At 31.7% G+C, this 13,888-nt stretch overlaps 4 protein-coding genes across 4 annotated transcripts in view; 2 read left to right on the top strand and 2 right to left on the bottom strand.

Moving 5' to 3' along the window:
* The first annotated feature begins 240 nt into the window (after positions 1–240).
* Positions 241–1,747, top strand: colt (carnitine/acylcarnitine carrier protein colt, mitochondrial). Its single transcript, XM_090111886.1, has one exon. It carries the CDS (start codon positions 332–334, stop codon positions 1,226–1,228), a length of 897 nt encoding a protein of 298 aa, XP_089968012.1. The 5' UTR covers positions 241–331; the 3' UTR covers positions 1,229–1,747.
* Positions 1,748–2,462: 715 nt separating this feature from the next.
* On the bottom strand, positions 2,463–3,550 carry LOC149901030 (G patch domain and ankyrin repeat-containing protein 1 homolog). The gene has a single exon (XM_090111520.1). It carries the CDS (start codon positions 3,448–3,450, stop codon positions 2,518–2,520), a length of 933 nt encoding a protein of 310 aa, XP_089967646.1. The 5' UTR covers positions 3,451–3,550; the 3' UTR covers positions 2,463–2,517.
* A 532-nt stretch (positions 3,551–4,082) lies between these two features.
* Positions 4,083–5,570, bottom strand: LOC149901029 (uncharacterized). Its single transcript, XM_090111519.1, has 2 exons — positions 5,200–5,570; positions 4,083–4,879 (listed from the first exon to the last, which is right to left on the bottom strand). The coding sequence occupies exons 1-2, from the start codon at positions 5,407–5,409 to the stop codon at positions 4,406–4,408; spliced, it is 684 nt and encodes a 227-aa protein (XP_089967645.1). The 5' UTR covers positions 5,410–5,570; the 3' UTR covers positions 4,083–4,405.
* Positions 5,571–6,081: 511 nt separating this feature from the next.
* Positions 6,082–13,888, top strand: part of Npc1a (Niemann-Pick type C-1a) — a 66,959-nt gene continuing 59,152 nt past the window's right edge. The window contains exon 1 of the mRNA XM_090111518.1: positions 6,082–6,334. Within this exon, the coding sequence (XP_089967644.1) occupies positions 6,251–6,334 (84 nt within the window). The 5' untranslated portion in view covers positions 6,082–6,250. The remainder of the gene's footprint in view (positions 6,335–13,888) is intronic.

The following is a 13,888-nucleotide window of genomic DNA, read 5'->3' as shown; positions in this document are numbered from 1 at the left end:
TTTGATTCACAGCTTTTACCTATAAATACAATAATTATCTTATATTATGAGTGCGATTATGAGTCTCTATTTGTGTTCTTTCCCGTAGAATAAGCCCGTAATCCGTATGAAAGACAATCAAGAGACGTGAGTTTGTTTTGACATACGACATATGCCATTCATAAACTGTCATATACCTTGCTATACATCGAACTAGTGGACTTTGACATTTGAATTTTAAAAACTTGTTTCAACTTTCAACTTTCAAGTTTGTAAATTGTAACAAACTCAACAGGCCAACAGCTGTATTGTAACACCTTTCTTTTTAAATCATAAGTCGTAAATTATCACAATGTCGGAGAATAGCAGCCCAATTAAATACTTTTTAAGTGGTGGTTTCGGCGGTGTTTGCACTGTTCTTGCAGGCCATCCAATGGACACTATCAAAGTAAGATTACAAACTATGCCTTTACCAAAACCTGGAGAAACAGCATTGTATGCGGGTACTGTGGATTGTTTCAAGAAGACTATTCAAAAAGAGGGCTTTAAAGGTCTCTACAAAGGAATGTCGGCTCCGTTGACTGGAGTCGCACCTATTTTTGCGATAAGTTTCTTCGGTTTCGGCCTCGGTAAAAAGTTAATCAAGTCAGATAGTGAACAGGTTCTCACAAGACCAGAATTGTTTGCTGCTGGTGCTTTTTCAGGTATCTTTACAACCTCAATTATGGCTCCAGGAGAGAGAATTAAATGTTTACTCCAAATTCAACAAGGTGGTTCCGGGCCACAGAAATATAGTGGCATGGTCGACTGTGCCAGGCAGTTATACGCAGAGGGTGGGATCAGAAGTATTTACAAAGGCAGTGTTGCCACCATACTGAGAGACGTTCCAGCGAGTGGAATGTACTTTATGACATATGAGTGGGTGAAAGAGATTATAGTTCCTGAAGATGCAAGTGCTAAATTGAAGATGTTGGCAACAGTGGTGGCTGGGGGATGTGCTGGTATAGCTAACTGGCTGGTGGGCATGCCTGCTGATGTTTTAAAGAGTAGATTGCAAACTGCTCCTGAGGGAACATACCCTAATGGTATGAGGGATGTTTTCAAACAGTTGATGGCAAGAGAAGGTCCAACGGCCCTGTATAAAGGTGTGGCTCCTGTCATGATAAGAGCGTTCCCAGCTAACGCTGCATGCTTCGTAGGATTTGAATTGGCTGTCAAGTTCCTTGACTGGGTTGCTCCAAACCTTTGATGATATTAGTAGTAGTTTATTAACAAATTTGTATCATATAGCAGATAAGATAAAATGATTTTAAAACTTGTTACATCTAGTGTAATTTAGATATTTTTAAATATTTACTCTGCCAAATTATATTTTCTGCATTATTTTTACATGACAAAATGATTTATTCATGGAAGCTTTAAAATAACACACAAAATGATAGCAATTTTTTTTTGTTAATGATACATTTTTTAAGTATTATTTTTGATGCTTGTTTTGTATTCACAGATAAATAATAGTGAAAAAATCAGTGCCTTTGTAAGATGTAATGGTTTTGTCTTTGTAATGTTATCTTTCAGTGCTGTTACACTTTTCCTCATGTTGATAATGTTATTTTGTTATAACAAATAAGGAAAATGTTGTGGAGCATATGAATAGAATGAAAATGATTCAGATTTTTGGTTGTATTTTTTTTATGTAGCACTATTTTAAAGTGTTGAGTATTTTGAATGTTTTCATGTTTAGGTCAATTATATTATGAACACAATATATATTTTCTTTATTTTATTTTTTAACCCGGCTTTCATTAAATAAATGTGGGATCAATTTATTTTGCCATCCTGAGATATTGATCAATTTCATGTAACTACCTGTTTGTACCAAGGTTGACACTGAAAGAAAAAAGTTTTACACTACCTATATTATCAAAATAATTAGACTTTAGTGATCAATTTTTTATGGTAATATAACAGCATGTTTTACTGTATTATTATATAAGAAGATTTTATTATTGCATTCTCAAATTAATGTATAAAGATAATGCAATGGCAGTTACAAATAGATGTGTTACATACATATTAGATTTTTTTTTCTTTTGCAAGAAGATAAGACTTTTTGCCAGTGTCAAGTATGAATATGTACATTTTGTATAGATTTTTATATAAAGTGCCTATTATATTGAATGAAGGTTTATAGTTTATACTAATGATCAATTGAGATACATAATTATCAGACGACTTGTTGAAATAATGATAAAGAAATCTTGTTCTTATCATGTGGCATAGAATCATAGATTATATGATTATTCATGGTTGTGTATAGTCTATTTGGTATAATGTAAATAAGTGTACACTTTCAATTAAAAATAAATACTAATTTCTGATATTTGCTGTATGTACGGGTGAAAAGAAGAAAGCAATGAAAGTTTTATATAAATTCTGCATCTTTTATTAATGATGTCTATTTATAAATATCAAATTATTTATATTGCATCAGTTGGCATAATTGTGAGCAGTATCAAAAATATCATTCATTCATAATTAGTAAAATTCTCTTCTGAAATTGATTTCTTTTCTTCTATTATTGTATTGTTCCCTTGCTATTATTTTTCTATTTATCACTTTCGAGGATTCCTTCACTACATTGCCTTCCTTTTTAGGTTTGAGACCTAGACCTGTTCTATCTTGTTTCATCACAGGTTTAATTGGATATTTTGTGCCAGTACCATCTGGACCTAAGCCTGTTTCTTTATCCCAACCTCCTTTTACCATTATTTGGTAACCTTTGTTAGATTGAGGTATCACATAGTTTGCAGGCAATTTCTTCCCTTTACTGGCATTTATATTGTGAACAGTGGATGATAGATGCTCTTGTTTATCAGGAAATGTTGTATTATTGCAAATCTCACATTTATATTCCTCTTTTAGCTTAACTTTAATTTGTTTAGAGGTTTTACATTCATTCTCATCTTCATTTGATTGGTGACTTAGTAATATATCAGCTAAAGTGTAATTTTTATTTTTTATAACTAAACTTTGTGCAGAATTCCCAGCTTTATCTCTAACTGAGGTGTCAATTCCGCGCTTCAATAGTTCTTTAACAGTCTCTATGGAGTTTGCTTGACATGCTATCATGAGCAAGTTCCACCCAAATTCATCAACAATGTTAATCTTTTCTGGAGATGTATCTAACGCGACACTTATCAACTCAACATCATTGTTTTGAACACATTGAAACAACTCCCTGTCTGTGAGTTTAATGGAATTTTTCCTCTTGCGATTACGGCTTCCTTTATCCCTTATATTAGTGGTATTTGTGTTAGAAAGGACACTGTGGCTCGCCGAATTCTGAACTTCTTCCAGATAAAGTTTTTTAGCTTGTTCTCCAGATAGAAATGGAAAGTTTACAGTGGGTTTGCTAACTTCACTGTCATTTGTTGGTCGGACAAAGTTACTGTAATCTTTATGAAACATATTATGAAATAAATTGTATTGTTATAAATAGTTGGATTAAATTCACATATCGTTGTTTTCAAAACTTATTTCTTGATGAGGTAAATAATTTAACAAAGGTTTGTAATAATAAATAAACGAGTCGCAAATGACGTAAAACGTTGACATTTGACTTCTGACATATGGTTGACATTTCCATTTTTTTGTCAGAATACCATCCTTTTGGAATTTTTAGTTTTTACGATATCCACAACGATATCTTAAATCTATAAACGTACGACATGATTTTGCATTTTGCAAGAGCTTAATATTGCTACACAGAAAACAGGATTTGAAAATTGTAAGTTACCTACTCATTAATAACATTGAAACCATAGTAGGCATAAACTGATTTACAACTTACAACGCTAAAGAATTAATATGTACACATTAGTATGTGTAAATATTAATTCTTTAGCACATTATATTAATTCTACAGCCGATCTATGTCAGTTTCAACTTTCAAGCCTTAATCTCCAAACAATCTTCTGAAGAACATGGTGTTACTATAAAGCCGCTTACACCAATCTAATATAAATATGTACATAACAAATAAGGCTTTGAGAAAGTACTAATTATAAGGATAAAATAATATAAAAATAAGCAATAACAGGTTTTACCACATGTTCAAAGTTTTTTAATTATAAGAGTCACATTTTCTTTGCCTATACTATTGGCCCATAAATATGATCCACTATAAATATAATATTATACATATTATTAACATTTTTTTCCTTGTCAATCATTTCTGTGTATTAATTGCTTCTCTTAATTATTTTATTCGATATTTTTACGAGATCTAAAGGGAATGGTCAATATGCTTTCACAAAACAAAATGATATTCATGATTTGAGATCATTGATAAATGAGAATTATGCAAAATAGTTGAAGGCCCCAATTTTGAGTCTAGTAACACTACATGGGTATTACTTTTAACTTATTTGGATAGCTCACTGGCTATACTTTTCAACGCTTCTGTCTGTTCTTTTAATAACTTCAGTTTTTGTCTCAAATAATCCTTTTTGAAGTTAAGATAATCTTCCTTTATCTGTATTTTCCTTTGTTCCTGCACAGCCAATAAGTCACAATTGAGGTAACATTCACTTGAATGCTTGGAACTTTTAACACCATTTTTAATCTTCACCTTTGACTTTTTAAGGTCTTGCGTGAACACTTTTTGTTCGGGAATCGATTCAGGCTCACTTATAGATCCATTGGACATTTCTGCGTGATAATTATCATCATGGTTATCAGTTAGAGGCACAAATTCTGTAGATTCCTGATATTCTTCACCAGTCTTGATGCCAAGTGCTTCTTGCTCTGCAGAAGTTAGCATGACTGTTGTCAATGGCAGCTCACCGTTTGTCTCTGCTTGACGTTTCTTTGTTTTGGACCGCAAGTCATGCCAAGTCTGAAACATTATAAAGTTACATTTTACTAAATATTTTCATAATTATATTATTAAGTAGACAGCTATCTTGCTCTATGAACTGAACTGATGTTCTAGCGGTTCTGTTCATGACATAAGTATTTAGAAAATTTTAAATGAAGCTTCAAAGCTTTAATATGATATGTTTATCTTAACTACACCCTTGTAAATAAACAATGTCTCTCATTTTGGTTGTAACATGGAGATTGATAGATTTAAATGCACACAGGCATTGTATATTAGTTGTTGATTAGTTGTGTATTTTCCGTAGGAATGTTAATTTATAAGAAAAGTTAACATACTTTTCGCCACTGCCTCCAAGTTTTTCTCGCCCCTTGTATGGAATTACATTCATTAGCTATATTCTGCCACAACTTTTGTGAATCCTTGTAGTTGAAGTCCTGAGTTACTTTACACGATATTAACTCTGGATGTTTAGTCATTAATTCTATTAATTTCTTTTTTTGCTTAGCAGTAACGTATATACATCTTTGCCTTTTTCTGTCTTCCATTTGCGGAACAACTAAGTGTTGTTAATTAGAAATAGTGAATTTATAAAACAACATTTTATAATTAGTATTATCGGCACAATAGCAAATATAAAGCCTAATATTTATGTTTATTTAATTTGGACATTTCGTGGGCACGCAAACTGCAAAGCAATATTGACAACAACGACAACAAATAACAAATGTCAACTGTCATCTGCCAGGGCTTTTTTTTCACAAGCTGTTACAGCTTATATTTAATTGAATAGTGGGTGTGGGCACAGATAATTTTATACTGATAATTTAATATTAAAATGTTGTTTAGGGTCTTAACAATTAATTTTACTTGAATCCATACTAATATTATAAATGCGAAAGTAACTCTGTCTGTCTGTCTGTCTGTTACTCAATCACGCCTAAACTGCTGAACCAATTTGCATGAAATTTGGTATGGAGATATTTTGATACCCGAGAAAGGACATAGGCTACCTTTTATTGCGAAATATGTACCACGGGCGAAGCCGGGGCAGACCTCTAGTAGAATATAAATATTAGGTAATTACGCACCGCATACCATATTGACGTTTTTTTCTAGGTTTTTCAGGTTCTGGTATTAAATTATTTCTAGATTAGCATATGGCAATACCTTTTTTAATTGTTTAATAGCAACTCTGAAGTCCGACGTCTATATTAATTTTTTGAAATTTGTCATTTTAGAAAAAAGACTCGAGCGGAGAAGTGCGTCACATAAATTTTGTAACATTACTGTGTTTTCTCCATTGAAATTTGCCCTTTTGTGATTGTAACTATGATATGACAAAACAAGAACTTTACAACTGTAATTTGTGAAGTTTAGTGAGTTAAAATGGTTGGCAGTGGCAAAAGAATTATGCGAGGATTTCTCCCATCCATACTCGGATATCTGTTTTTACTTCACCTAGCAGAATATGTAAGTACTTTGAGTAATTACCTATTATTGTTCTGCCCCAATAAATTTACGGAGTTAACTGATACTGTCAATCTATTTGCTTTAATTTTTATACAACTCTCTTGGCTATCTGGTCGAATATCTTTATTTTGTACATTTACCTACATTCACCTTGCAAATTAACATAAGAAAATCAAGGTGTTTGCGTTGCACGGTCATAAGGAAATGAGATCACTAACTGGTTACATCTACTTTAATATTTTTATGCATTATTTATGGAAAATCATAGGTTCACAATTCTTTCATATATAAAACAAATAGTCAGGGATTTGAACACTCAAACAATTCGGCCTTAATCCTTAGCAAGGAAGTGTATGACTAAGTTGAATGTTATTAATTATGAGTAATTGAATGATAGAATATTAAAAACCATAACTAGAGAATGCTAATGAAATTTGTATGGGGTCTCATAATATATATCAGAAAAAATTATTAAAGATTTTCACAATTTCAGTTTAACGACTCAAATGAACAGGTCTCTATTCATATTATTATCATATGAATCAAAAATATTAAGCCCTGCAACAATATTTGGTTTCAAATTTCTCTTAAGAATCCAGGCAAATATGGTTTGATATTGTTTACAATTTCGAACAAAAGAATCAGGTATTCAATGTAGAAGGAACTAAAAATGTTATCTCAGATAAGAAATTCATGCAAAAGTGAATTATAGGTTTGTTCAATGATAACTGATAATAGAAATATTTCTTTATTGTTGAACAATAGCTTCTATTCCATAATAAGATTATATTGTTGGTAAAAAGTATTCTGCAAAAATACTCTGTATGCGTTTGGGATTTGAAGAGCTAACAATTCATTTTAAAATCAAACTTATCTACATTTCTTTGAAGCTACTTTGAATTGTATGGTTTACTAATAAACTTGTTAAATTATTTAATTATATTATTATTGGGTATGTGAATCATATCTCTTCTTCTTCTTATATATAAAAATGAATCGCAAAATGTGTTGGTAAGCGCATAACTCGAGAACGGCTGAACCGATTTCGATAATTCTTTTTTTATTATATTCCTTGAAGTACGAGGATGGTTCTTATGTAGAGAAAACGTAAACATGTACCACGGGCGAAGCCGGGGCGGACCGCTAGTTTTAATTAGAAATAGAATTCTAATGAAGGCTAAAAGCTTCATAGAATTCTATTGGTAGCTCCTTACTAGTCCTACTAATATTATAAATGTGAAAGTTTGTGAGGATGTGTGTGTGTTTGTTACTCTTTGTTACGCTAATACTACCGAACCGATTGCAATGAAATTAAGCACACATATAGAGGGTAACATGGATTAACACATAGGAAAGGTTTTATCCCGGAAATCCCACGGGAACGTGAACTATGCGGGCATTTCTTTGAAAACGTGGGCGAAGCCGCGGGCGGAAAGCTAGTCATATATCTTTATAACAGAAGCCTTATATACCTATCTTTCTTGATTCACACACTACTTTGATGTGAAATCAAAGAAGTATCATTCTCAGTATTATCTAATGTCTGGTATGTGGATTGTTTCTTTAATTTTCAGTAAAGAAAACAATATAACTGGCGAACTGTTAAATAATCAACATTATGCTGTTAATAATATTGATATTGTACTTTCAACTTACTTTATACTATTGTTTTTATTGTATAATTAAAATGAATATTCCTTTAATTTTACAAATAAAGAAGCATCAATAAATTTATTTTAAATGCAAATGGACATAATTTTCATAAAAATTTGTTTTAAAACTTAAGTCTATTAATTTCAATTACATTAAATAAATTATAATGAATTAATCACTAGTATTTACTTGCTCATAAATATATTTTGTGATTATGGAGTGTTTATAAACCTTCAAATAAATTATGATATTATTTATTAGTTATTGAGTCATTTCACATTTAATAAGTTTTTCTATGTAGTGTTTACAAATTTTATTTTCCAAATTAAATAAGAGTAGAATTATTAAAGTTTATCCTTTACAAATACAATAGGTAATTAATTAACATTATAATAAGAGGATAAAATAAATTTTATGTGAATTGTTTTTTTAAGGAAGTGTTAATTATATGAGCACTTCATTCACATTAAATTTAATGTATAATCCTTCACTTTAAATCAATTATAATAATTATGAACTATACATTGATAGGCAATATTGAATCGAAATTAATCAATGAATATCTCCCAAACCGCAAGTCATATTTATTATCAACTTGGTCAATCAATGGCAATTAAAATTAATGGATGCCTATTCAACAGCTGCATATGTCAATTGAAGCTTCGATGTGGATGAAGCTTGATTGTTTAAATTAGTTTGAGTGGATGGCGCCTGAGTTACTCTATGTGTGTGTTGTCATGCCGAATTGATATAGATTTTAAATCTGGATGAAGTCAATTTGAAAGATGTTTGATGTATTGAATTTGTATTAGCATTAATTATGAAAATATATTTTTTAATATATAATCAAAAGCGCGCTTTCACCCGTGTTGTCTACAAATTATATTAACTTTAAATAAATTTTTAAAGATTTCTACTGAACCACTCTACCTGTTAAAAAACCACATCAAATTCCGTTGTGTAGTTTTAAATATTTAAGCATACGGCAAACAGACAAACAATGGGAAGCGCCTTTGTCTTATACTGTGTAGTGCTAATTAATTATTATTATATTTTCATGATGATAATTAAAGCAACTAGTAGTTTCATATACAAAATTACATGTTAGTTACAAATTATATGTATTCCTAATTAGTCATTTTGTTTCCCAATTCCCATAACTTTGTGTTGCAATCACACAGTCGGCGTCATACGAAAATATATAGATTAAACTTAATTATGTTGAGGCAGGAAATGGGTCGACAGTTGTTTATTAGAAACTAGGTTTCCGCCCGCGGCTTCGCCCGCGCAGTCAAAGAAAAACCAGCATAGTTCCCGGTCCCGTGGGATTTACGGGATTGCGTCATTTTCCCGGGATAAAAAGTAGCCTATGTCCTTTCTCGGGTATCAAAATATCTCCATACCAAATTTCATGAAAATTGGTTCAGTAGTTTAGGCGTGATTGAGTAACAGACAGACAGACAGAGTTACTTTCGCATTTATAATATTAGTATGGATAATACATTATCTGTGCCAGCATAGGGATGAAATTTCCCTTGAGCATTATGCTTCCATAACCTAAATAACATCTTGATAGTTTATGTAAGGAAACTAAATATGACCTACATTACATGTTATGATACATATTAATAGCTTGTCTGAAAAATTATTTCAAATGTAGTACCTACTAATTATGGATTTAGTACATAGTAAAAAAAATAATACTTTTTTGGTACAGATATTAATAATTATCGCTTGTAGAATATCTCATTTTGGATTTATTTTATTCTTGCAGTACACTGATACTGTTCATGTTCATTAGGGAATTCAACTTGTGTTTTTTGTAGTAAGAAAAACATGGATACAATAATTAGTATACCAATGAACCCATGTTTTTGGAATGTACTTTATTTCATATCACTTTATTCAACAATTTGCCCAGAATTTAAGTAATTTAAAAATTGCGAGTTCAAACAAAATATTTAAGTAAGAATAAGTGAATGCAAGGCAGCCATATGAATTTATTATGTTCTAGAGTTGTGTAAGAGATGTAATGTTTTCAGGGACACAATGTATTATTTATGTGGGAGTTTAACCCTTCTCTAGTGCCAAGTTTTAATACATTATGAAATACAATGAGGCTATAAAAACTGTAGTAGCATAAATGGTTGAGTGGATCTGTAAGTTTGTGATGGGTATGTAGACTGCAGTGGCTTGAAATATTAAAACTTTTTAATATTAAATGAGAAAGATAGTTAATCTCCTGTCCTAGTACTAACTCATTGACCATGAAATTATACGATATGTAGGTTTGCTAATTAACTGAGATTTTTTTTTCATTCAGTAGGTTACAACTAAGATGTTTTGAAATCTATTCTTGTTTAAATAACTTCGGTTCGTTAAATCTGAACATTCTAGAACTAGTAAGTGATAATAATCTTTTTAGGAATGTCTCTAGGGAATAAAGTAATAATTATATTAGGTACTCTTTTATTATATGCTATAGGCATAATGACTAGGAGTGGGCATAATTTACCTTGCAAATTGTGGCAAGGTCTTTTAGTGAAATTTTTATAGTTTATAGACATATACAATTATACTTTCGTGTATATGCGTGTATGTAAGTTCTTGATTACTCCATGTACAAATAATATATATGTTACGGCTAAAGGTAGGTGAGAACATAAACTTAAGATTAGCCGGCTAAACTTAGGTTTATTTTCGACGAGGTGTTAATGTTAGTTTGTTCTATCTTTAGCCGGCTAAACTTAAGTGTAACCGCAGGCCCGTGGCTAAAAATGTCGGGGTGGGTAGATTTGGTTACTATAATACATGTAAGGAACAGGGCGAGTGTTTTCTGGCACTTCGCCGGCTGCTGCCGCAGCACGCTCGCTGCGCTCGCTCGGCTCGTGCGGGTCTTAAGAGTTCTAACCTAACCTAACCTAGCCACCAGCTTTCTGCCCTGAGTCGGGGTGGGTAGATTTGGTTACTATAATACATGTAAGGAACAGGGCGAGTGTTTTCTGGCACTGTGCGGGCCCCTCAAGCCCTCCACCGGCCCGGCGCTAACCAAATCTACCCACCCCGACATTTTTAGCCACGGGCCTGCGGTTACACTTAAGTTTAGCCGGCTAAAGATAGAACAAACTAACATTAACACCTCGTCGAAAATAAACCTAAGTTTAGCCGGCTAATCTTAAGTTTATGTTCTCACCTACCTTTAGCCGTGACATATACAAATTATATGAAGTTAAACTGAGAGGTAGTTTCCTTTAATAGAACACTTTAACGTGATCTTTGTTTGCATAAGTAAAATGTAACGACATGATATTAAATATGCGACACGCATTAGTACAAGGAAGGTCTAAAATTAATACGCTCGTCACGACTGTGGGTGGTATTGCATTTTTCTATTGCAAATATAAATTATTATTATGTAGAGTGTATGATTTCCTTGCTATATTTTTTGTGACTATACCTAGAAGTATACCTAGTAGTAGTTATTACCTAAAATTGATTTTCTTGGCTTCTGTACTGAAATAAAAAAATGCATAATTTGTAATAAGTATTTTTTACTAATTTCGATATTACCGAGCTAAAGTGCTGCACGGAAGTTCTTAAGATTTGTCGGACATCGGTACCTATGTAAGTGAATAGTGTTTTGAATATAACAGCGTAATAATTATATTCATATGCTTTCACGTTTACCGGTCTTTCTATTTGTGACAACCGTATCAAAATCCGTTGTGCTATTTAGATGCAATTAGCAAAGAAACAGAGCCAGACAGAAATTGTTTCATTGTATTAAAATGTTATTATCGTATGTGTGATTTCATTAGTATATATTTCTCACTTATTCAATTAACGCGTTCCTGATAAAATATAAGGTTTATTTATTTATCTATTTACGTTTTTAGCACAGTCTGTATTGTTTGTTCGTGTTAGCTAAGCGAATTGAACATCCTCATGTGCGCAGTTTTGTGAAAGTCACGGAACATAACCTGTTTTATTAATCTAGTAATATTAAACGTAAGCATAATAATGTAGGTCTAGTAGGTATAATAGTATGCATGTTTGTTTATTTAATATCATAAAAACAAGGTATGAAAACTAATTTCATGTTTAATTGTAGAACAGTACTGACATAAACAAAAATCATTCAAATGCATTTTGCGTAGGTATGTGGTGTTTTATATGGGTATCAATATTGAAATAACAAAAAAATTATAATAGCTGGCTCTTTGCAAAACGACATGAGATTTTGATTATTTTTTTCTGAACGAATTTCAATAATCCCGGTTCAACCCGGGCGAGATCATAATATTGTCCTAACTAGTAAACAACCGCCGACCGATTGACAATTGACCACAAATGACGAATGACGAATCACTATTTTAATAAAAGTTAAAACAACCCACATAGATGTTCCCGCATCCTCATTGATAACAAATTTGATGACTTTGGGAAACTTGGTGACGCGACAGACTTTGCTTACATGTTAATTGTAGTGTTATTGTATTCATAGGCTTTATTTGTTTAACAAAATTTTCGCTTAGGTACGCGTACGCGTCGCCTTGTCTGCAGAAAACAAGTCATAAATAGGACTTATGATATTGGTTGAATGTCGGATATGTATGGTATTAAACCCATGATATAAAAATAAAACCTTTCTATATATTAAGAAAAACACAACTGTATAATTTGCATGAACCCATTATTGACGGGATATAAATAAAAAATAGAAATGGCGTACCTATTTAGTGTCTAGATAACTGTTATCTTCTTCTTATATATATAAATAATTTGGAAAATCCAAAAGTGCACGCCTCATAATTTTTTTTAAATAATTATTTATTAATTATTATTTTTGTTTATTTAATAACAATTAAACCACATCGAATCAGACCCTGAAAAATGAAAGGGTTCTATTCCTGAGCATACTCAAGCGTAAGAGAAAAAAAAAGACTCGATTAGTAAAGTATTTCGGTCGCTATCGTGTTAACAAGAAAAAGGATCCGCACATACAGACACACGGACGTCCAAGACAGAACTTTTTTAAACTGTTTTTTAACTAGTTTAAATAACAAAAATGACATCAAAAATATCATGAACGTTAAAAATAGTGTTTTTTCTTAATATGTGTGTGTATGTATTATCTTACAAGTGCAATGTATGATACATAAAGACATTTTAAGTTTGAAAAATCAGATGTTTTGCGCGAAGTGACAGTAGTACCCACCTCAACGCTTCGCTTTTGAGGCGTGCAAAATGAATCGCAAAATGTGTTGGTAAGCGCATAACTCGAGAATGGCTGAACCGATTTCGACAATTCTTTTTTTATTATATTCCTTGAAGTACGAGGATGGTTTTTATGTAGAGAAAACGTAAATATGTACCACGGGCGAAGCCGGGGCGGACCGCTAGTTATTAATAATTATTATTAATTCTGTTTATCACATCTAGAAAAGATAGTTATTTTATTGCGTTAGTTAATATTAATAATATATTTATTACGTCGTAAATCTTAAATACCTACCGTGAATGCATCAGTAACAGGATTAATTATTACATAATGAAATAATTCAAAGCCTGATTCATCGAATTTCCATTCTTGAAGAGAATTTTGTAGAGGGCTTCTTCTTTATGCTAATTACGAACTTTTATTATTTTCCCCTTCGTGTCTTAAGTTGCTTATCTCTGAAAATAAACTTAGTTGAACAAGCTTTGGTTTCGCATTCTCATTTGAGTTATAATACAATCTAAAATGTACGTTTGCTTAGAACGTTTCAAGTTTAATGCAAAAAATAGTCATAAACAATTTAAACAATGCTTTATTTGCACAAATGAATAGAGGAATAACACAGTATTACAATATAATATATTGTGATTTTTTTACAAAGATATGTTTAAAAGCAACAATGT

This window comes from Colias eurytheme, chromosome 17, assembly GCF_061535395.1.
Source record: "Colias eurytheme isolate Ceu_HAF_F1 chromosome 17, ilColEury1 Martin Lab GWU primary, whole genome shotgun sequence".
Taxonomy (NCBI): domain Eukaryota; kingdom Metazoa; phylum Arthropoda; class Insecta; order Lepidoptera; family Pieridae; genus Colias; species Colias eurytheme.
Note: the sequence above shows the minus strand (reverse complement) of the source record. Positions and strands in the feature narration are given on the sequence as shown.